The 18,664-nt window shown below is 31.8% G+C and overlaps 6 protein-coding genes and 1 long non-coding RNA gene across 12 annotated transcripts; 3 read left to right on the top strand and 4 right to left on the bottom strand.

Moving 5' to 3' along the window:
• Nucleotides 1–12: 12 nt before the first annotated feature.
• On the top strand, nt 13–3,320 carry l(2)10685 (5-methylcytosine rRNA methyltransferase l(2)10685). Of its 2 annotated transcripts, none has more exons than XR_016140800.1 (9): nt 13–640; nt 835–1,017; nt 1,079–1,442; nt 1,522–1,704; nt 1,927–2,210; nt 2,270–2,394; nt 2,465–2,602; nt 2,669–2,820; nt 3,115–3,320. XR_016140800.1 is itself a non-coding variant. In XM_089082968.1 (9 exons), exons 1-8 carry the CDS (start codon nt 557–559, stop codon nt 2,812–2,814), a joined length of 1,503 nt encoding a protein of 500 aa, XP_088939094.1. In that variant the 5' UTR covers nt 18–556; the 3' UTR covers nt 2,815–2,820; nt 3,115–3,320. The 2 variants fall into 2 exon arrangements, 1 of the variants encoding a protein (XP_088939094.1); XM_089082968.1 differs by having other exon boundaries at nt 18–640; nt 2,673–2,820.
• On the bottom strand, nt 2,839–7,366 carry MFS3 (major facilitator superfamily transporter 3). The gene is made up of 9 exons (XM_011648173.3): nt 7,099–7,366; nt 5,528–5,775; nt 5,134–5,367; nt 4,966–5,053; nt 4,500–4,729; nt 4,032–4,172; nt 3,841–3,973; nt 3,426–3,667; nt 2,839–3,265 (listed from the first exon to the last, which is right to left on the bottom strand). The coding sequence occupies exons 1-9, from the start codon at nt 7,121–7,123 to the stop codon at nt 3,089–3,091; spliced, it is 1,518 nt and encodes a 505-aa protein (XP_011646475.2). The 5' UTR covers nt 7,124–7,366; the 3' UTR covers nt 2,839–3,088.
• On the top strand, nt 5,206–9,070 carry LOC105433060 (sperm flagella and cilia-associated protein 1). Of its 4 annotated transcripts, XM_089082972.1 has the most exons (4): nt 5,206–5,342; nt 5,418–5,478; nt 8,321–8,599; nt 8,670–9,070. In XM_089082972.1, the coding sequence occupies exons 3-4, from the start codon at nt 8,326–8,328 to the stop codon at nt 8,945–8,947; spliced, it is 552 nt and encodes a 183-aa protein (XP_088939098.1). In that variant the 5' UTR covers nt 5,206–5,342; nt 5,418–5,478; nt 8,321–8,325; the 3' UTR covers nt 8,948–9,070. The 4 variants fall into 4 exon arrangements, with proteins under 4 accessions (XP_088939098.1, XP_088939097.1, XP_088939096.1 ...); XM_089082971.1 differs by lacking the exon at nt 5,418–5,478 and having other exon boundaries at nt 5,255–5,377; XM_089082970.1 differs by lacking the exons at nt 5,206–5,342; nt 5,418–5,478 and adding an exon at nt 7,514–7,626.
• LSm3 (U6 snRNA-associated Sm-like protein LSm3) lies at nt 9,043–9,918 on the bottom strand. Its single transcript, XM_011648187.3, has 3 exons — nt 9,719–9,918; nt 9,537–9,644; nt 9,043–9,459 (listed from the first exon to the last, which is right to left on the bottom strand). The coding sequence occupies exons 1-3, from the start codon at nt 9,737–9,739 to the stop codon at nt 9,292–9,294; spliced, it is 297 nt and encodes a 98-aa protein (XP_011646489.1). The 5' UTR covers nt 9,740–9,918; the 3' UTR covers nt 9,043–9,291.
• Nucleotides 9,919–10,288: 370 nt separating this feature from the next.
• Nucleotides 10,289–13,541, bottom strand: Taldo (transaldolase). Its single transcript, XM_011648200.3, has 6 exons — nt 13,353–13,541; nt 12,198–12,321; nt 11,385–11,624; nt 11,164–11,289; nt 10,961–11,097; nt 10,289–10,829 (listed from the first exon to the last, which is right to left on the bottom strand). The coding sequence occupies exons 1-6, from the start codon at nt 13,447–13,449 to the stop codon at nt 10,540–10,542; spliced, it is 1,014 nt and encodes a 337-aa protein (XP_011646502.1). The 5' UTR covers nt 13,450–13,541; the 3' UTR covers nt 10,289–10,539.
• An 85-nt stretch (nt 13,542–13,626) lies between these two features.
• Nucleotides 13,627–15,797, top strand: LOC148934908 (uncharacterized). Its single transcript, XR_016140801.1, has 3 exons — nt 13,627–13,784; nt 14,786–15,410; nt 15,512–15,797. It is a non-coding gene; the product is annotated as an uncharacterized LOC148934908 (long non-coding RNA).
• On the bottom strand, nt 14,455–16,890 carry Ugalt (UDP-galactose transporter). 2 transcript variants are annotated; one of them, XM_011648213.3, is made up of 5 exons: nt 16,669–16,890; nt 16,023–16,121; nt 15,829–15,948; nt 15,530–15,744; nt 14,455–15,419 (listed from the first exon to the last, which is right to left on the bottom strand). In XM_011648213.3, the coding sequence occupies exons 2-5, from the start codon at nt 16,039–16,041 to the stop codon at nt 14,772–14,774; spliced, it is 1,002 nt and encodes a 333-aa protein (XP_011646515.2). In that variant the 5' UTR covers nt 16,042–16,121; nt 16,669–16,890; the 3' UTR covers nt 14,455–14,771. The 2 variants fall into 2 exon arrangements, with proteins under 2 accessions (XP_011646515.2, XP_088939095.1); XM_089082969.1 differs by lacking the exon at nt 16,669–16,890 and adding an exon at nt 16,481–16,503.
• Nucleotides 16,891–18,664: the final 1,774 nt, after the last annotated feature.

Here is an 18,664-nt window from a genome sequence, read left to right as displayed (position 1 = left end):
TCAATACAGTGAATATCGAAACGCATAGATAATGGTACATTCATTTCATTCAAAGTACAAAGGATATAGTACAGTGCAGATACAAAGAACAAATCTGTCATTTTAAAATATTGTTGTTTTGTCTTATTCTTTATTTTAAAAAACACCTGACTTTTTCAATTTTATTTTTATTTTATTCCTACTTTATTGATAATATAAAATAACATATATTTAATATAAATAATAAAGTCTTGAATGTAGTTGCACTACGTTACTCTTTTTGTACTCAGAAAGAAACAGTACATAATAATGCTTGGAGAGAAAGAGAGAAAGGATAAAAAGTACAACAACGAAGAACAGTTTCTTGACTGCGAAATCATAGGCTTATTCTTTTTGGCTGAACTGGTTGTACTAGTTCACAATTGATCTTCCTTTCTTTACACTGAAAGAAGAAAGATAAACTTTGAGCTAGTGTAGCCAGTTCAGCTAAATAGAGTAGACATCATGTTTAAAACATAACCTCAAGAAAATAGTTGCCGATTTAAATAGAATAAAAATATAAATTTAATATGAAAAAATGGCACATTTATTTAATAGACTGGCAATCAGAGAACTGTTTAAGATGCAGGTTGCCAGACATAGTCACAAAGCGGATCACTGGGTAAGTAAATCATTTGCACTTTATAATTCTTTAATTCTTTATAATTTGTGTATTGTATTATTTTTTTCTTTTTTTTTTTACAAATATTTATCTTTTTTTTTAAATAAAGATTAAATACATCGTAATTTTTATAAGTGTAAAATAAATATTTGAAATTTTTTAAATTTAACTTTTTTTCTTTGTCATTTGTTTAGTCTGTGATTAAAAAAAAAAAGACACATATGGACAAGGCGCTGAAACATTTTGATGAGTTCTATGGAAATGTCTATGGAGAGTCATGGAACGATATAAGAACTGCGTTACTAGCGGAAGAGCACAAATATATGGCTGTTGTGAACAGCTTCAGTGATATAGATAGAATAAAGTCAGAATTGGAGGTAATATATTCCAAAGGATTATTGAAAACATTAGATTTGATTCTATCTTATTTTTTTCTAGTCCTATGGTGCTATGAATTTAAGAACTATTTATGATGCTTATAAGGAATATATCAATGAGAAATCATGTAAATCAAATGAGAAAAAAAAGAAGAAAAAGCAAGTAAGCAGTCAAATGAAATCTATAATTTCTGACGTTCAAATCTCAGCAGTGCAGTCACATTATCCTGTAGATTATACATCACTGCCTTTGAGTACAAATGATAAAGATGATGTAATACCTAAAGAACAAGCATTACACCCAATAGAAATGAAATCTATTGAATCTGATTTAAATAAAATTGCTATAGATCAAAATCGAATTGTACATCCCAATGCTGGCTTAAACGGGTTATATGAATTTGTACCAGCTACCAAAATTAAAGGTAATTAATATAAAAAATCTGAAAAAATAAATGTCAAATGTATAGAAACATTAACACAAGTTTATTTTTCACCTTTCAGGCATGGAAGATTGGATATTAGAGTCGCAACATTATGGCTATTACCAACAAGGCGCGGATTTTTCAGTAAATGTCGAAAAAGAGGTACTGTTAACATTTCCACAGTATCTCAACATCTATACATTTGAGGAAGGTAATGACAGCAAATTTCCATCCCCCAAAAAAGGCTCAACTGGTGTTTTAGGTTTGTTAATTTTAATTGGAGCTTAATGTCTTTCTAATATATTAATATTATGTATGTATTAATATTAATTTTAATTGATTGGTTTTACTCTTCATTATTTTTTTTAATTCTTAAAATTAAAGATAAAAAATAAGTTAATGGAGACTAAAATTAATCTATATTAGTAGAAATGGACATTTTATTATTCTGTTATGATATGAACATTATGATTGTGTTATATAGATTATTATCTCTTGGATGGTGCCTCTGTGTTGCCAGTGTTGGCCTTAGATTTGCAAGCCGGTGATGTTGTTCTGGACATGTGCGCGGCGCCAGGAGGAAAAACTCTAAGCATCCTCCAAACACTCATGCCACAATTGCTGGTCACGAATGATATCCAAAAGTCTCGAGTAGACAGGATCCATAAAGTCTTAAATCAATATATAGCCGGCATGGGTCAGGACGACAGATTATTTGTGACAGAGCGAGACGCGAGATATATCGATGACAATAATTTCTTTAACAAGGTACAGAAAAATTTATATATTTAAAAAAAAATCTTGTAATAATCCTTATCTTTACGTAGATTCTGGTAGATGTACCGTGCACCACGGACAGACACGTTTTACATTCAGAAAAAAATAATATTTTCAAGCCGCAGAGGATACGAGAAAGATTAAAGATGCCAGAGTTGCAAGCGGAAATTTTAACGTGTGTACAAAATCACTATTATCGCGAAGGTGTCTAGTTATTTTCTTTTATTAGATAATTTCTGTTACAGTAATGCATTGAAAATAATATCAGTCGGCGGAACAGTCGTGTATTCTACTTGTTCTCTCAGTCCCATTCAAAACGATGGTATTGTCGGCATGGCGCTGAAAAAGGCTTGGGAGGAAACCAATTCTATTATGGTTGTAAAGTAAGTATCTTCTACAAATAAATTATCATTTAATCTCATTTTATATCAATGAGATTCTTTGTTGAGACAGAGATATGAAAAAAGCACTGGAGCCATTGAAATGCCTTTATAAGTTCGGTAATTTTGGATTAAAATACGGTCACATCGCAATCCCTACTCTCGATAATAATTGGGGTCCCATGTACTTTTGTAAAATAGTACGAACACGATAATAATAGGTAAGTGCATGCAAATAATTTAAGGTCTAAAGGATATCGCAGACTTTATTAGTTATAAATTATTATAATAAATAATTATTTTTTTATATATAATAAAATAGACTTTCTATATAACCTCATGCAATTAATAATAGTAAAATAAATAAAGTAAAATAAATATCAATAAACATTCTGTTGCGCAAAAATGCACAAAATATAAAATACATAAAAACTCCTTTATGTTGAAACACGAATAATTAATCGAATAACTAAGCTATATTAATGTACTCTATCTTATGTTATTTCTCCTTAAAGGTAGCGTCTGATCGTTCGCTTCCTCGTCAGATGCTTCAATCTGGTTCCAAGGTTGTTCGTTGCCACTTCCAAAGATAGTGTAAATCAATATCTCAATCACGTATAGAATAATTGTTACGAGGAATACAATTCTCCATGCCTCTATAGTTTGCTGTAAATAATAAACTCGAAATATACTTAATTATTATAATTGAAGTAAAGAAAAATTTATTTAAGACAAAATTATTTATTCCTTTATTTCCTTGATAATAGTTTGTATCCTTTCCGTTACTTTGTAGACTTTAGAAACGGTTTTTTACTTTATTACTTACGTTTCCGTGAGTTAATTTTCCTACGAATATCGGTACAACAAAGCCGGGTATAGTGGCGACAAAATTCGTTATCGCCACCAAGCTACCGGCAAAATTCGGTGCAATATCTATATGGTTTGCCAAAAAGCCAGAATACATTCCTCCAATACAAGTTACTGCGATCGTCATCAACACGACTGCCTTTGTTCGATCACACCCGATGTATGACACTTGTATTAAGCATATCATGGGTATAAGAGACGCTGTAATAATTATAAAGTGTTATTTAATTGAAAGATGCACTTGAAAAAAATACAAATGTAGAAAATGTAGAAATAAAAATAATTATATTCAAAAATTCATATTCTAATGCAAACGTTTTGATTAATTCAAATTCGATATATTTTGAAAATTTAGTCTTCAATATTAAACTTACCAAAGAGAGTGCCAATTTTTCTAGATATTGTTACTGTAATTAGGCCTTTCTCCTGCAGAGTGGCTAATATTTTACTGAGAATCATAGTGAAGAGCCACATACACAAAAATGGGATGGAGGTCAAGCCTGCATTCTAATGAATAAGCAAATTAATTTGTGACATGTTAAATCTCGTACACTGCTAGTCTTACCGAGTTCATATCGAACTTCAAGATCTGATTCATAAAAGTAGGCAGTTCGATCAATAACATGTACCAACCGAAATTGCTGCAAAAATGAGCAATTAAAATTGCTATAAATGGTTTAGAACGAAATACTTGTACCCATGGAATCTACAATAAAAATTGCAAATAGATATATGAAGACAGAAAATATAGAGAATTTTTTAACATAACGCATTTAGGAGCCTGCGCATAATCGAGGAAATATTAGGAATAGAAATAAATATTAAATTTTAGAAATAAAAATTCAGAATAAAATTAAATGTAACGTATAACGAATATAAATAAATAAGTATGAAATATAGTTATATCTTAAACTTATTTGTATTCATTGTGCGTTACGTTTAATTTTTATTCTGAATTTTTATTTCTAAAATTTAATATTTATTCTTATTCCTAATATTTCCTTCATTGCACAGAGCCCAATTCTCGACGTACCACTTTGGGAATATTCTTCTTGTGTCTTCCTAAAGACGTGACGATATAGTTCTTTTCTTCTTGAGTAATGAATCTCGTCTGTTTTTCCGGGGAATCCGCTATTATCAGCCACCAAAAAACGCACCAAATCAGACAAAGCGCGCCTTCAACATAGAAGATAGACTCCCAACCGAAGTTTGTTGCCAACAAACCGGTTAATAAGATAGAAACTACAGTGCCGAGAGCTGTGCCTAGAATGCAAGTTCCTTGACTTAATCTTTTTCAGATAGTTTTCAAAATTTATGATTTGTTCGAAAAATTTCATATATTATATTTACGTTATGGTTTTTATTAGAATCTAATCGAGAACAAAGCTCGATATTATTACCATTTTCCCCTTGTAATTATAGACGAGATGATTATAGAATCGCGAAGATTCCAGAATACACTGTTGAAACTTTGCGATAGCGACGTCTTCCCTTCTTACCTGCGTAGACGATCGAGGCGATGACATTTCTTTCATTCAACGGCGCCCACTTGGCAATCATCACGTGCATAGCGGGGAACGATACGCCCTGTAATTCAAGCGTTTGAAATCACAAATGTAACTTGTTCGGAATGTCGTCGTCTGTTAAAATAACAAATCGTTACTGACGCCGCCAATTCCCTGAAGAAATCTCATGACTATGAAGAGCCAGTAGTGAATACGCGCGGCGATGGGCGTCAGTATGGAGGCAACGAGATTCAACAGGATCGATCCATTCATCAACCATTTAGCCGACCAGAGTTCCGCCAGTCTTCCACCTGGCAACATGGACACCGTGTAGCCCCAGAAATAAGAAGATAAAATGAGACCTTGAATAAGTTCGTCCCATACGAATGGACCATCCTAAAAGAATGTAATATATTTGGCTAAATCTTTCCTTTTTTTCTTTTTAGACGCCGAGATCTTATTGCTGAAGCTGTGTGTTACAAGAACGAAATACTTCATATAGCTTCGGTATGTGCGTGAATCTTTTTCTCACGTAAAATATCGTGAAACATCACACCTCGGTTTTAATTGTCGTGGCGTTTGAAATGTCATCGAATTGGCAAATTTCCATGCCTATTGGCATACTATTGTTGCTTTCTGAATTCTTCAATGTGGATAATTTGACATCTAATTTAACAGCCGTATGATTCACCATAGCGACGATGGCTACGCTAACATTGACTTTAAAACCATAAAGAATGGCAAGACCGATCGATCCCATCACGGCCATCAAGTATCGAAATAAAAAGAAAGTTCTACTTGCTCCTGAAATTAGAAATAAACAATATTCTAATCAGCTGACCTTTTTCTAGTGCAAGACTGAAGGCAATTATTTTCAAGGTAATCCTTTATTAGAGATATTTTGCTAAATTTGAATTTAAACATTTGTTTTATTTCGCACTATATTTTTTTCTGTGATAATAATTAAATGATATTGATGTTTTAATTTATTTTTTATCAGGTTTTAACAGATTGTCACGCAACAACAAGTTCTCGATCGTGGCAACCTGTTGATTATCAGGGTATTTACTTTACTTAAATTTCATATTTTAGATTTTCATATCTCATCCTTTTATAAAGAATGTACGTAACAAGTTGCACGTGAGGAATTGCACATTATCGCCTACCTAAAGTAACAAGCCGTGAATGTTTTCTTTTCCGAAATGTCATAACGGAACTATATGATATTTGAACAATTGATTGTCGGTATATAAATTAATATATTTTCATTTGTACGAGTATAATATTTTTATACGACCTCAAAATCAAGTTTTTTTAAATAAAAAATATTTTCTATGTATTTGTAAAGATTTGTCGACTTTGAGGAATGCAAAATTGAAGAAATACAAAATTGAATACATAAAATTTTCCCGAATTTTGACAAGTGAAATTGACGCGCTCGAAAGTATACTTAAGAAATTATTTTAAGAAAACACATTTGCACGTTGATATACGGGCATTGCTTTGAATACAATGTCATGATGCAATTCTGAATTTCGATGACAAACGCAAGATTCCATTTTCCAGTTTTAAAATTTGTATTATTTAAATTTTGTATTTAATCATATGCCGCAAAATCTTTGTCTCGAAGAAGTAATTATAAAATTTCGAATTATATGTTGAATATAATATATTCCGCGTACATATGAGTAAGCATCTGTCGATACTTGCATTGTGTTGCATTATCGTGATATGACGTCATAGATTGAAAATCTCAATTTCCAACCATGAAAATTAGATAAGGCATCGGATAAGTTGCAAAAATTGATTTGGAGTAGAGGACGTGCCAAGGTCACGGAGGATGTTCTTCAGATGATAGCGCTACGTTTTATTTTTGAGGAAATTAAATAAATAGTGCAACTTGTGTATATACGCGTATGTTTTAACTAAAAAGAGAAATATTTAAGAAATATGATTAAAAATTTTAGCAAAAAACAAAACAATTTATATATTATTGTTCTGAGTTAGTTTTTTTTATTATATCTTCAATCTACTTTATTCTTCATCTTGGTAGTTCTAAAAATTACACCTGCGAGTTTCTAAAATTCTAAAAATCTTTTAGAAACAGACAGAAAAAGCGTCACTTACCGTTAGTATTATTTTCCACAGCCATCGTGTCGGGAATGGGAACGTCTGTCTTTGATGGTCTTCTCAATATCCAAAGGATTGCCTCTATCTGAGGCAATATCGTGTCGCATAAACGATAATTTATTGCCGTTTCTAGTATTTCCTATTCAGTTTTATATCGCCGTAAAGTTTTTCCTTTCGAGTAAGCTTATTTTAGTGTCCACCCGATCGCTTCCTCCGGCTCGTCACGGGAGCAGCGTGCCACTGATGTAAGCGGCATGAGAAAGCCGAGAAATTCTTGGAGCGACTCCGGAGGGATGCGGAGCGTACGCCTCTTCTATAAACGCCCGCCGTACGCACGCGTGTCTGTGCGTGCGTGAGAGGGAAGAGACGCACGGAACGCGAGAGGCCGATGCTTCGTACTTTCGACCTCAGTCATTGACACGGCGGCCAGCGTGGAGCAGAACAGAGGGTGAAGCGATTTTCAATCGATGATGCAATCCTCTGCTTCATCTCTCTCTTTTATAATTGATATGATGAGATAATTAAGTAATGTGATGATAATTGATTATAGGAAATTTATTACTGAGAAAAAACTACAATGACTATGATTATTCATGAGCAATGTGATCGTTCGCGCTCAGCTTTTTTAAAAGTTTCATAATTCTTTCCAAATTCGAGGCTTTTTACTTTTAATTTCGATACTTCGGCGATCGTGAGTAGATCTCGTCCTGTACTTGTTTCCAGACTCGCTCTTGTTTTCAATGTTGAATGCAAAAACTTGTTTATTCAAACGTATCTGAAGTTAGGTCCGAATGAACGTATCGAGCGTGTAAAATAAAAAAAAATGTCGATCACGTTTACAAATTTCTAATACGTAATAGGGACCGCTCTCACTCTCCCCTTCTTTCTTTTTCTTCCCCTCGTATTCTTTCGTTATCCCCATGTGAGCTTACAGTCTGCGGACCGCCAAAAGCGCGCAGTGAACATGAGCGCGAAGTCAGAGACCGGTGATCATCTCGACGAGATCTATGACTGGATCGATCAAATCAAGTTTTCTCGACCCAAAAGAAACATAGCTAGAGACTTTTCCGATGGAGGTAACGAGAAAGTGCAATCCTCAGTCCTCATATGAATATTTTTTCTTGATTTTTCTCCCGATCTTGAAACCGACAGCTTCTCGAAACGTTCTGTCTCTTGAAGTAATGTCACTGAAAATTTAATTGCTATGATCAAACTCCAGTGTTGATGGCAGAGCTGTTGAAGCGCTATTATCCTAAGCACGTAGACGTGCACAATTATGTCGCTGGCAATAGCATCGCGAAGAAGGCCGACAACTGGAGCACGCTAAATCGCAAGGTGCTGTCGAAGATTGACATGAGACTGGGGAAAGAGACGATTAATCAGCTGGCGAGTTCTCAGCCGGGCGTTATCGAGAAAGTCCTTTCTGATTTACGTGCCAAGATCCTGAAGGACTCCAATGCCGACAAGGAATCTCTATACGGTCAAGAGGATAATAAAGGTAATTACTGTGCATAACAGATCATTTTCCAACTTTTCATAAATTAACTCTTTCCTTTTATATATAATAGAAGTAAAATCTGTGCTAAATCCTGAGGAGGTAGCGAACAAGACCGTTCCCAGGCACATCTTCACTCGCCTGAAGCAAGAGCTGCAGGAGAAAAAGGATATGATCTCCGTGCTGCAACAGAGAATCTCACATTTGGAAAATATAATGAAACTAAAGGATCAACGAATTGATGATCTGACGGCGCAAATTATAAGGTCGTCTATCGAGCGAGACATCACTACCACGCGTCCTCACATTATCGGCAGTGGAATTTCAAAGTTTTCCACCAAGCTGGCATAATAAATCTTATCGAAAAACGAGTAGCTCTTTAATTGTATATCAGTTTTTGTGTAACGCAGTATAGCTTGTTCATTTTTTTTATACCATGTATCATGTATAAAAGAATACATTTTTTTATTATCATCTAGTCGATATTTATATAGTTTTACATAAAGTATTATAACATATTATAACATATGTAGTATAGTATAGTATGTCAAATATTCATTGTAGCCACAAAACCTTTCTCAATCTTTCAGGCGCCCAGTTCCTATATTGTAAATCTTTCAAACGTCAATGAAATAATATCCCATTGTAAATTATATAAAAAACATCCGTAACTTCCCACATGAGATATTGTAACTTTATGTAGGTGGAGATACTAGGATGACACCATCGCCACGTACAAACAGCATCTGAATGGTTCTCTTCTTTTGACGATAGATCTCTTCATATGTTTCCTCATCAATCTCCACTATGTTTATGATCTCTTCCACATCACCCAGTACCATATTCAAATGCTGATCAAAAGCCTAAAGTTATAAACAATTATTTTTAATGATATTCTCATTTGATTTTCAACGGCAACCTAGAAAATTAAATTTCTTACATGCAATTTTCCTCGGAGCTCTCTCTCGTTCCTCATCTTTACGTAAATCCGTTCCTCTAAGCTTAGCTTTATGAGATCCAACGGCTCTTTTACATCTATAGGCGGCAACTGTTTCGAAATAATACTTATTTAAGGTTATACGAATGTTTTGCGATAACGATTTATGCCGGGTAAAAACTTACCTGTTCCGATTCCTCAACCATCCTGGATTTTTTTGATATCTCGCGGCAATTGTGTGATATCGTTATAGTGAGGTCTCAAATTAATACACAAAATTTGAATATCACGCAATTGCTATGGCAAAGAGTTTAAGAATTATGGAAAGCCACGACTCTTTAGCGGTGCGCCTCTATGTCCGTAAAAGCACATCCATTGAACTACGTAACCATGTTTGCAAAACTTTCCAGTGGGTAACTAATTTCTGGTTATAATACTTGATTTTCATTTAAATTTTGTCATTCGAATTTGATTCCTTATATGAATAATAAAATTATGAAAATAAATTTGTTTCACGTTATTATTATATTGTAAATATTGTAATTTAAATTTTCCTTAATTTTTAAATATATAATCTACAAAATATCAGAATAAATTACAAAATTAATATTATAATAAGCCCAAAATAATATATATATAATATATATTATTTATATCTTAAGTCACACAATCCATATCTACGATTTTATTTTTCTTGTGATTTGTAAAATGATAAAAATTTGAATTGTAAATTATAATTGACATATACTTTAAAGTTTCTTTTTTTGCATTTATTTTACAGATATGTATATATTTACATTCTACAATATAAATCTTGCATCTCTAAAAATATACCTTCATTCCTTTATTTCTTTTTTTCTATACATAATACAAGTTAATTATTAAAAATAATTATTTTCACAAATGTATGAACAACAGGAATGTACTTGTACATTCAATATTATGTCCTTGTAAATCATTATGTCATTGCACACATCTAAATGCATTATCAAGTAGTGCTGTTATTCTAATCTTTTTGTTTTAAACTCTGAATCTTTTCCATTAGTAGCTTTTCAAGCTTGCGCATATCAGCAGCGAATTTGCGAATGCCTTCGGATAATTTATCAGTCGCCATTTGATCTTCGTTCAACATCCATCTAAATTCAGCTTCATCTAAGTTGATATGTATAAGATCACGCTTTTTCGCGGATTCTACGCTCAAAACTTTATGTACAGGCTCGTTACTCTTTTCCAATTCTTCTAATAACTTGGGACTTATAGTAAGCAAGTCACAGCCAGCAAGTTCCTTAATTTCACCTAATTATCAGAAAATTTAAATTGAAAGAATAATAAAATTGAATATTGTTATTTAGAAATTTTGCGTTTATAATTAAACAATAATTTTTTAATATAAAATTTTATAAAACATATAAATGAAGAATACTTGCCGATGTTTCTGAACGAGGCACCCATCACAACCGTTTCATAACCAAATTTCTTATAATAATTATAAATTCTCTTTACAGAAACAACACCTGGATCCTCCTTTGCTTCGTAAGATTTTTTATCTGTATTTGCCACATACCTAAACAAGATCTTTTATTTTTACTCTTAATCATAATCTCAAGATAAATGAGATAGAGACACTTACCAATCGAGAATTCTACCAACAAATGGAGAAATGAGAGTAACACCAGCCTGTGCACAGGCAACAGCTTGTGCAAAGGAGAACAATAGTGTCAGATTGCAATGGATTCCATATTTTTCCTCTAATTCTCTAAAGAGATTATTGATTATTAACAAGATATGTTAACCGAGCATATTTTATTGTATATTATATTTTAATTTTTGAAGTCTAATTTTTTTATTTACTTTGCCGCTTGGATGCCTTCCCAAGTCGATGCAAGTTTGATCAAAACGCGTTCCTTGCTTACACCAAGCTCTTCATACAGAACGATCAATTTTTTCGCTTTTTCGATGCTGGCTTCCTTATTGAAGGATAATCTGGCATCCACTTCTGTAGAAACTCTTCCAGGAATTATATTTAAGATCTCTTTGCCGAATAGTACACATGTAATATCAAGAGCTGCTTCAACTTGCTCATCTAAAGTACTGAAAGAAAGAAATTCTATGTTAAATGATACTTGAATATCATATGTAATTATTATATATAATATTAAGTGCATCTTTAAATATGCTTTCATAATATCATAAAAAGACTAGTAAACGAAAATTGGATTAAAAAAGAAGATAAAAATTTTTAAAAGTACATTCGTGAACGTTGAAATGAATTCATTTCAATCATTATTTTTGTATTTATTTATAGGAATTGAATGAAATACATTTTTATGCCTTTCAATTCAGAAATAAGTTCAGTTTTAAAAAGTAGATCGTGAATACTGCTCAATTCAAAATTTTGGCTAGGAAATGCAGTTTTTCAATCCAATGTAATCCAAATTCAATCTAATTTAATCCAATTGAATATAAGAAAAGTTTTTTATATGTGTGTGTGAAAATAATATTATACGTATAAACGGATACAAAAGCATCGAAATGGATTCATTTCAATGTTGACAAATGTGTACTTCTGAAAATTACAATCCATTTTAATCCATTTTCGTTTATTGGGTAATAGATGAAAAGACTAATAAGTTAATCACATACATAATAGGTACATGTACTTACGATCCGGATTTTATGCCATATTCAACAGCTTTCTCAATTAAATGAGCGTATTTTTTGTCATTGGCAGCAGCAAGAATCAACGAAGGATTTGTTGTTGCATCTGTGGGCTTAAACTGCTCCATGGCTGTAGTAAGAATTATATATAAAATAATGTGCGCGCAATATAGTGATGTAGGTTTATAATAATAAAAAAAAATAATATATGATCTAATGGGAAAAGAAAGTTTTTCTTGTCTGATTATGTTTTGTTGTAATGATAATCAATAATCGCGTTTATTATTATTGTTGTTGTTATGCATTCCTGATTTATTTAAATGTGCGAATTTAATTTATTTATCTGAAATTTTTAATTTTTATCATGATTTTATAAATTGAGAGAGAGAGAGAGAGAGAGAGAGAGAGATCATAGTCGAAAAATCGAACGATGATAGATCTTTTTACACTGATAAAATGGATATCAGTTATATATACGAAATATCGTGAAATATCGTTTATTTATTGAACCTAAGTGACCTTTGAGAGTAGAATATCATTATGTTTATCATTTCTGTTCTTGATCGGACAAGGTCATTTGGACAAATTGTTCAATGAATAATAATAAGAGATAATAATTAAATAATCAAATTAAAATAAAAATAATCGCATGTAAAAATATATATATATATAAACAATATTAATCTGCTATACACAATATTCTAAAATCGTATTCATTTTAATATTTAATTACACGCTAAGATAATAAATAATTCTCGAGAAAAATCATTCGAACTTTAAATGATCCATGATCAATTCTCACTATTTCATTACAAATCGCGAAGTGGAAATAAAATTATGAATTGTGCATAATTATCTTTAATCTTCGCTTCGTATCATGACATTAACAATGTTAAAATAAAGAAATATATAAATAAAAAGAAATATATAAAAAAATCTCTCATACATCCTCAAAATAAAAACGAATGAAAAAAATGAACCTCATGCTCATTCATGGTTCGAAGAGATCACGTGACACGCTCGGAAAAAAATTGCAAGCATTGCAAGAAATCTCCCTCCAATTCCCCTCTCCACACCCCCAAACTTCCCCACCTATCAATGTAACTATCGTCATGTATCTACTATCACCTTTGACCGGATTCAAATTTTGACGAATTTTACCTTGAAAGTCGCCGGTGTCGGCGACGACCGTGGTGAACTCCTTCAGTTGGTTCAACGAGCTCATGGTCTTCGTTTTCTTCGACTGAGGTTCACTCATGGTCGCGATAGGTATTTATGTATGCGCGCGTGGATGAAATCAAGTCCTGCTCACGCGAGTGCTCCGTAAGCACTGAACTTCGCAGTATCATGTTTTCTTCGGAGATCGGCGATTGGTTGTCCAATAGAGAGTTTCTTGTCCGAATTTTAAAACGCACTTTCAATCAGTACGTTCGTTGAATCGAGTATCGACCGATCATAACTTCGAAAGCAGGTTGTTCAATCAATCGTGCGAAAATAAAATGTATGCGCACAATATTTAGACATAGTATTTGAGACGAAGAAAATAATACTGCAAATGTGTAAAATAGTAATTGGAGTTAATTTTACACACAGGTACATACACATATTGTATAAATAAAAAAATAAATATTTTATTAATAATGTAATCAGATTTTTTATCAGAAGATGAAGTGATAAAATTAAAATCTAATTACATAAAGTTTATGATCAAAATAAAATGATATATGTAAACATATTTTGAATAACAAAATTTGATGGTAGAATTTCACCAGATATTTCACCAGAGGTAGCTCTCATCTTCATACACACAAATATATATAGTTTTATTCATTTTATGATTATTTTGGTAAAAACTAATGTTAAAAACTGTATAAACATGTTTTTTAAGAAACAATATTCTTGTGGACGTAGACAATTTTCATAAAAATCGCGTTTATTAAAATCTATTTAAATTAAGTACATAGTGCGAATATAATTTACTGGCCTATCGATACATTTTAATCAAATATATATATATATATATATATATATATATGGAAACGTTTGAAGCTATATAAAAATAAACTTAAAAGTGTCATCATACTTATTTCTATATCAAATAGGTAAAACCTATTATGGTGCATCATATATATATATATATAATATTATATATATATATATATATATATATAATTTTGTTTAAATGTTTCTATACATTTATAATTTATTAATCTTAATTATCATGAGAATTAGAGTCTGATATAAAAACATGATTGCACTTGTGATTTTTATATATATATATATATATATATATATATATATATATACACAATATGATTCATATCTCTTAAATTATTTCTTTTTACGATAAAAAGCTCATGATCGATTTCATCAGTTTTTTTTAAAAATTGCACTTACGAAATCACTAAATCTGAATATAAGCTCTTCCGTTCTATTTAATTTCTTTCAAATTGGTTCTATTTTTAATAAGTTTTTAAAAGTTCGCATATCACCAACTTGACTAGTTAATAAGATTTTTAGAAAAACTTGAAACCGATCAGAATACTTCGCTTAGAATACTTTTGTATATTTTCACTATTATCAGACTTTTTCAGCAGATGTATGCTTATCCTGAGATACAATTTTCGGCTGATAAGCATAAAGGAAAATAGAGCAAATAACGAGGAATGCTCCCACAGTAAACTGAAATGACAAGTGAAAATCAAACAGATAAATGGAAGCTATACAGGAAATTATGATAGCCAAGGATGTGGCAAATCCTTTCAGTATGTTGTCGGCATATTTAACTACCATTGCTACGATCAGTCCACCGCCCGCTTGCAGAACTACCAGATAACAAATGAATAGATCATAACCGAAGAAGAAACCCTGCTTGCGTATGATATTACTATCGTGTAGGAAACACGTGCCCAAACCGAATGGTATAGACAAAACGCTTAATTGCACGTTCCGCATCCATACTGAAATATCAGAACCTTTGAGTATCTTCTCAAAGTAAATTCCTGCAAAACCGGATATGAAACACGCGCTTAAAGCCGCAGAGAAGCCTAACCAGTGGTTTTGTTCGATGCCCGAGGGTAAAGAGGTCTTTACAGTTTGTGCCAGTTGTACCAAGATAACTCCAATGAGCAAGAACACTAGAGCACCCCATTGAGTGGGATGTAAAGGCTTGCGTAATATCGTCACTGCGAAAATGGCCGTTGTTAAAATTTTCAACTGGTATGTAACCTGAAAAATACATTTGTTTCAAATATCCTTACTATAAAGATGATACATAAATAAATATGTGTTAATATTAACTATCATATACTTTTTTTTAGAAACATTTTGCGCCTTACCTGATACGTGGCTGCATCCAAGTTGGATGCAGAAACATAAAGCAAATTGTTTTGAATAATATATAGGAGAGATGGCACACAGACTTTTAAAGTGTCAATAGGTTGCTTCACAATTGTCGTATGTAATGCTTTGTAAAATTTCTCAAAGTTTCCTTCTTCAACATATACTAACATAAGACAAGTAATCAATTTCACAACTTCAGCCATTACAACAGCTGGAAAAGAAAAAGAATGTCATTGAATAAATATGACATAAGAATCTTCTATATTAATTGTTTTACATAATTTATAATATTTACCAGTGGAAGAAAGAAACATATCTCCTGCTCTAGTACGTGAATATCGCATACTAAGGCTAACCATAGCATTTTGAAGAGTAAGAGTAAGTAAACTTATATATTTTAATGTTTGGCCAGTTCCTATAATACACATATTTACAGTGATAAGAGAAAATTGTTTATAACATTCAAATGAATATTAATGACATAATTACTTTGCAACGTTTTGTTCATATTGATAATAAATGCCTTTTAACTTTTTTTTTGTGAGATAACTTGTAGATATTTTTTCATAAGCTACATTTTTCCTAAAACTAAAAGAAACACTCGTTAATTTTTCATAAAAATATTCAATTATTTTTTTCAAAATGTAAACAATTGTTTTTTTATTTAAAATAATAATTAAAATAATAAAATGTTACATCCAAATACAGAATATTAATTTAACATTTTTGACATATAAAATTACCAGGAATGTGAATAACATTAAAAAAAAACGATATATAATTCATCTAATCAGAAGAGAAAGTAAACAAATGAAAGATAACAAATAATATTTCACAATATACAGATACACATATGTTTCACAATAGAATGTCATTTTCAATTTGTGATATAAGTTACAAGAAAATAATTGAAAGAAAAAATAGATATAACAAATATTTTTAATTACATTATATTTATTTATATAAATGGATCATACTGACATTGTGTTGTAACAACCGTATAGGATTTGATAAGTTAAATGAAAAATCATAAAGATTTATTCTAAAAATCTAGCAAAAGAAGACATCGAAAATCACAACGCGTGAAATAAAGCAATCTGATTAATTATCAAAATAATGCTTATTAAAGACATACACCTTTCCCGAAATTTTTGTACACGTTGAACTGACACGTTGAACATTCGTACTTCACAAAAATTCGCCTGGTTATTTTCCTATCGACGTTACTGTTGATTCCATAGATGCAGAAGGGTGGCATCCGATTATTCACATTGCCAATTGGCCAATTTAAAATAAAATTTTTTGATTGGTTAATCCAATGAAAAATCCTCAGGCATCGGTCGCTGTAAGTGGCTGTGGTCAATTGTAACGTGGTCAGCTCCCAGGGGCCCTATTCTTGAAACATCACATACGAAAATCTTATATATCGCATAAACTATAAGATTTTCGTATACGATATATGTTTCAAGAATAGAGCCCCAGGACACTCTCAGAGTCGAATAATGTTGATTGAATTTGTTAATTTGCATTAAAAGATTCCACAATCTACTAATGTTGATAATATATAATATATGTCGCCTGAACTATAAATTTTCAATATTAGCAACGAATGGGTGCTTTCTAAAGTTTTTTTGTGTCCACGATGTTAGAAATCGGTTCGAGATCTTGGATGAAAAGAGAATAGTATACTTATAGCACTTGAATAGTATACTTATAGCATAAAATTATAATATAAAAATACTTATATATAATATACTATAAAATTATAGTATACTATAAAAAAACAACGTACTATCATAAGATAGTGATCATAGATAAGTGTGGAAATGATAAGGAGCGTCCCATTTAACCACGTTGCGGTAGATAATATGGTGCGTTTTTCTTACAGCATACTATAATTTTATACTTATAGTATTTTATGCGTATATACTTTTTTTATAAATATATACTTATAATATAAAATTATAGTATAATAATTAGACTTATTTATTGATTAATTATTAAACTATCAGCAGAAAGCGAGCGTGGCACAGTGGATAGCGCGTTAATCTGTGCTTAGAGATCTCAGGTTCAAAGTTCCCGACAGAATCAAAATATTTTTATATGCTCGTATTTTCTCTCGACTGGCAAACTACGAGCATTTCTACCTAAAGTATTTCCCCAAAAAGTGTGTCAAAAGTGAAATGGTAGTATACTTAGCCAAGTGATTGGAATTTTAATGCCAATACTGATTTTGGGGTGAGTCCCGTTAGCGCCATCCATACACATTAGTCGCTACTTAAGAATTTTCCAATGGATCACCAATCAGAAAATTTTATATTTAATTGGCCAATCAGCGTTGCTATCCGTGTGCTATCGGATCCCGTGAGGTCCAATCGGACACATTGCCGATTGGTCGATTAAATAAAAAAATTTTTGATAGGTGGCTCACTAGAAAATTTCTAGGCATTTGATGTGAGTGGTGTGTCCGATTGAAAATGTGCGCATCTGGGACGTTCTTTCGGATCTCTTTCAGAGGGTCGATGTAACTTTTCCTCTAAGGCGGAAACGTAAAAAGTGAAAAGTGAACTTTTTCGCCATGTACCTTGGTGGCGAAAAGGCGGAAATCTAGGGAATTAATAAATATGCTTCGGAATTAGAGAAGATTAGGGCTGTGTTAGGATTAAGTATACGTACGTAGTACATATACAATTGTTTATTAAAAGATATATAATACTGTACCAATAAAATAATTTTCATTAGCTATAAAACCTATGAAACTGTTTCTTGATTTCACTTTTCACGCATCCACACTACATACATAATCGCTGTACGTGAAACGTTTCACGTGAAATGTCAAGGTGTGAAAAATGAAAAGTAAAAAGTGAAAAAAGAAAAGTGAAAAATTTCACATAAAGTTACATGATTGACCCCCTGATTTTGTCAGTTGTTCAAACAGTAGCCGCAGTCTGTTCTCTCTCTTTTTTTATACCCAAGCAACTGGAAATTTTTGATAAAGAGACGTACTAAGCAAAGTCACTATCTGTGGTTTGCCATTGCCTTTCGAGAAGAGACGAGCGTAAATTTATATTTTGACTTTGCCGGGAAAATCGAATCCGGGACCTCTAGCATAGTAGACTAGTGCGCTGTCT

The sequence above is a fragment of the Pogonomyrmex barbatus genome, unplaced genomic scaffold (genome assembly GCF_055798465.1).
Source record: "Pogonomyrmex barbatus isolate J1 unplaced genomic scaffold, ASM5579846v1 scaffold7, whole genome shotgun sequence".
In the NCBI taxonomy this organism is placed as follows: Eukaryota; Metazoa; Arthropoda; class Insecta; order Hymenoptera; family Formicidae; genus Pogonomyrmex; species Pogonomyrmex barbatus.
Note: the sequence above shows the minus strand (reverse complement) of the source record. Positions and strands in the feature narration are given on the sequence as shown.

Excerpts from the sequence above, each read along its gene's own strand:
- MFS3 (XM_011648173.3), bottom strand. The coding sequence starts at position 7,123 with ATGGCTGTGGAAAATAATACTAACG. Across the intron at positions 5,368-5,527 it reads CCACGACAATTAAAACCGAG|GATGGTCCATTCGTATGGGA; the intron begins GTGTGATGTTTC and ends ACATTCTTTTAG. Across the intron at positions 3,974-4,031 it reads TGAAGTTCGATATGAACTCG|AATGCAGGCTTGACCTCCAT; the intron begins GTAAGACTAGCA and ends CTTATTCATTAG.
- LOC105433060 (XM_025219757.2), top strand. The coding sequence starts at position 8,066 with ATGAGCGCGAAGTCAGAGACCGGTGATCATCTCGACGAGATCTATGAC. Across the intron at positions 8,178-8,320 it reads TAGAGACTTTTCCGATGGAG|TGTTGATGGCAGAGCTGTTG; the intron begins GTAACGAGAAAG and ends ATCAAACTCCAG. Across the intron at positions 8,600-8,669 it reads CGGTCAAGAGGATAATAAAG|AAGTAAAATCTGTGCTAAAT; the intron begins GTAATTACTGTG and ends TATATATAATAG.
- LSm3 (XM_011648187.3), bottom strand. The coding sequence starts at position 9,739 with ATGGTTGAGGAATCGGAACAG. Across the intron at positions 9,645-9,718 it reads TGGTTGAGGAATCGGAACAG|TTGCCGCCTATAGATGTAAA; the intron begins GTAAGTTTTTAC and ends ATTTCGAAACAG. Across the intron at positions 9,460-9,536 it reads AGCTCCGAGGAAAATTGCAT|GCTTTTGATCAGCATTTGAA; the intron begins GTAAGAAATTTA and ends TTATAACTTTAG.
- Taldo (XM_011648200.3), bottom strand. The coding sequence starts at position 13,449 with ATGAGTGAACCTCAGTCGAAGAAAACGAAGACCATGAGCTCGTTGAAC. Across the intron at positions 12,322-13,352 it reads CGACACCGGCGACTTTCAAG|CCATGGAGCAGTTTAAGCCC; the intron begins GTAAAATTCGTC and ends TTCTTACTACAG. Across the intron at positions 10,830-10,960 it reads TGCCTCGTTCAGAAACATCG|GTGAAATTAAGGAACTTGCT; the intron begins GCAAGTATTCTT and ends TCTGATAATTAG.
- Ugalt (XM_011648213.3), bottom strand. Across the intron at positions 15,745-15,828 it reads TATGTTTCTTTCTTCCACTG|CTGTTGTAATGGCTGAAGTT; the intron begins GTAAATATTATA and ends TTTCTTTTCCAG. Across the intron at positions 15,420-15,529 it reads TGGATGCAGCCACGTATCAG|GTTACATACCAGTTGAAAAT; the intron begins GTAAGGCGCAAA and ends TGTATTTTTCAG.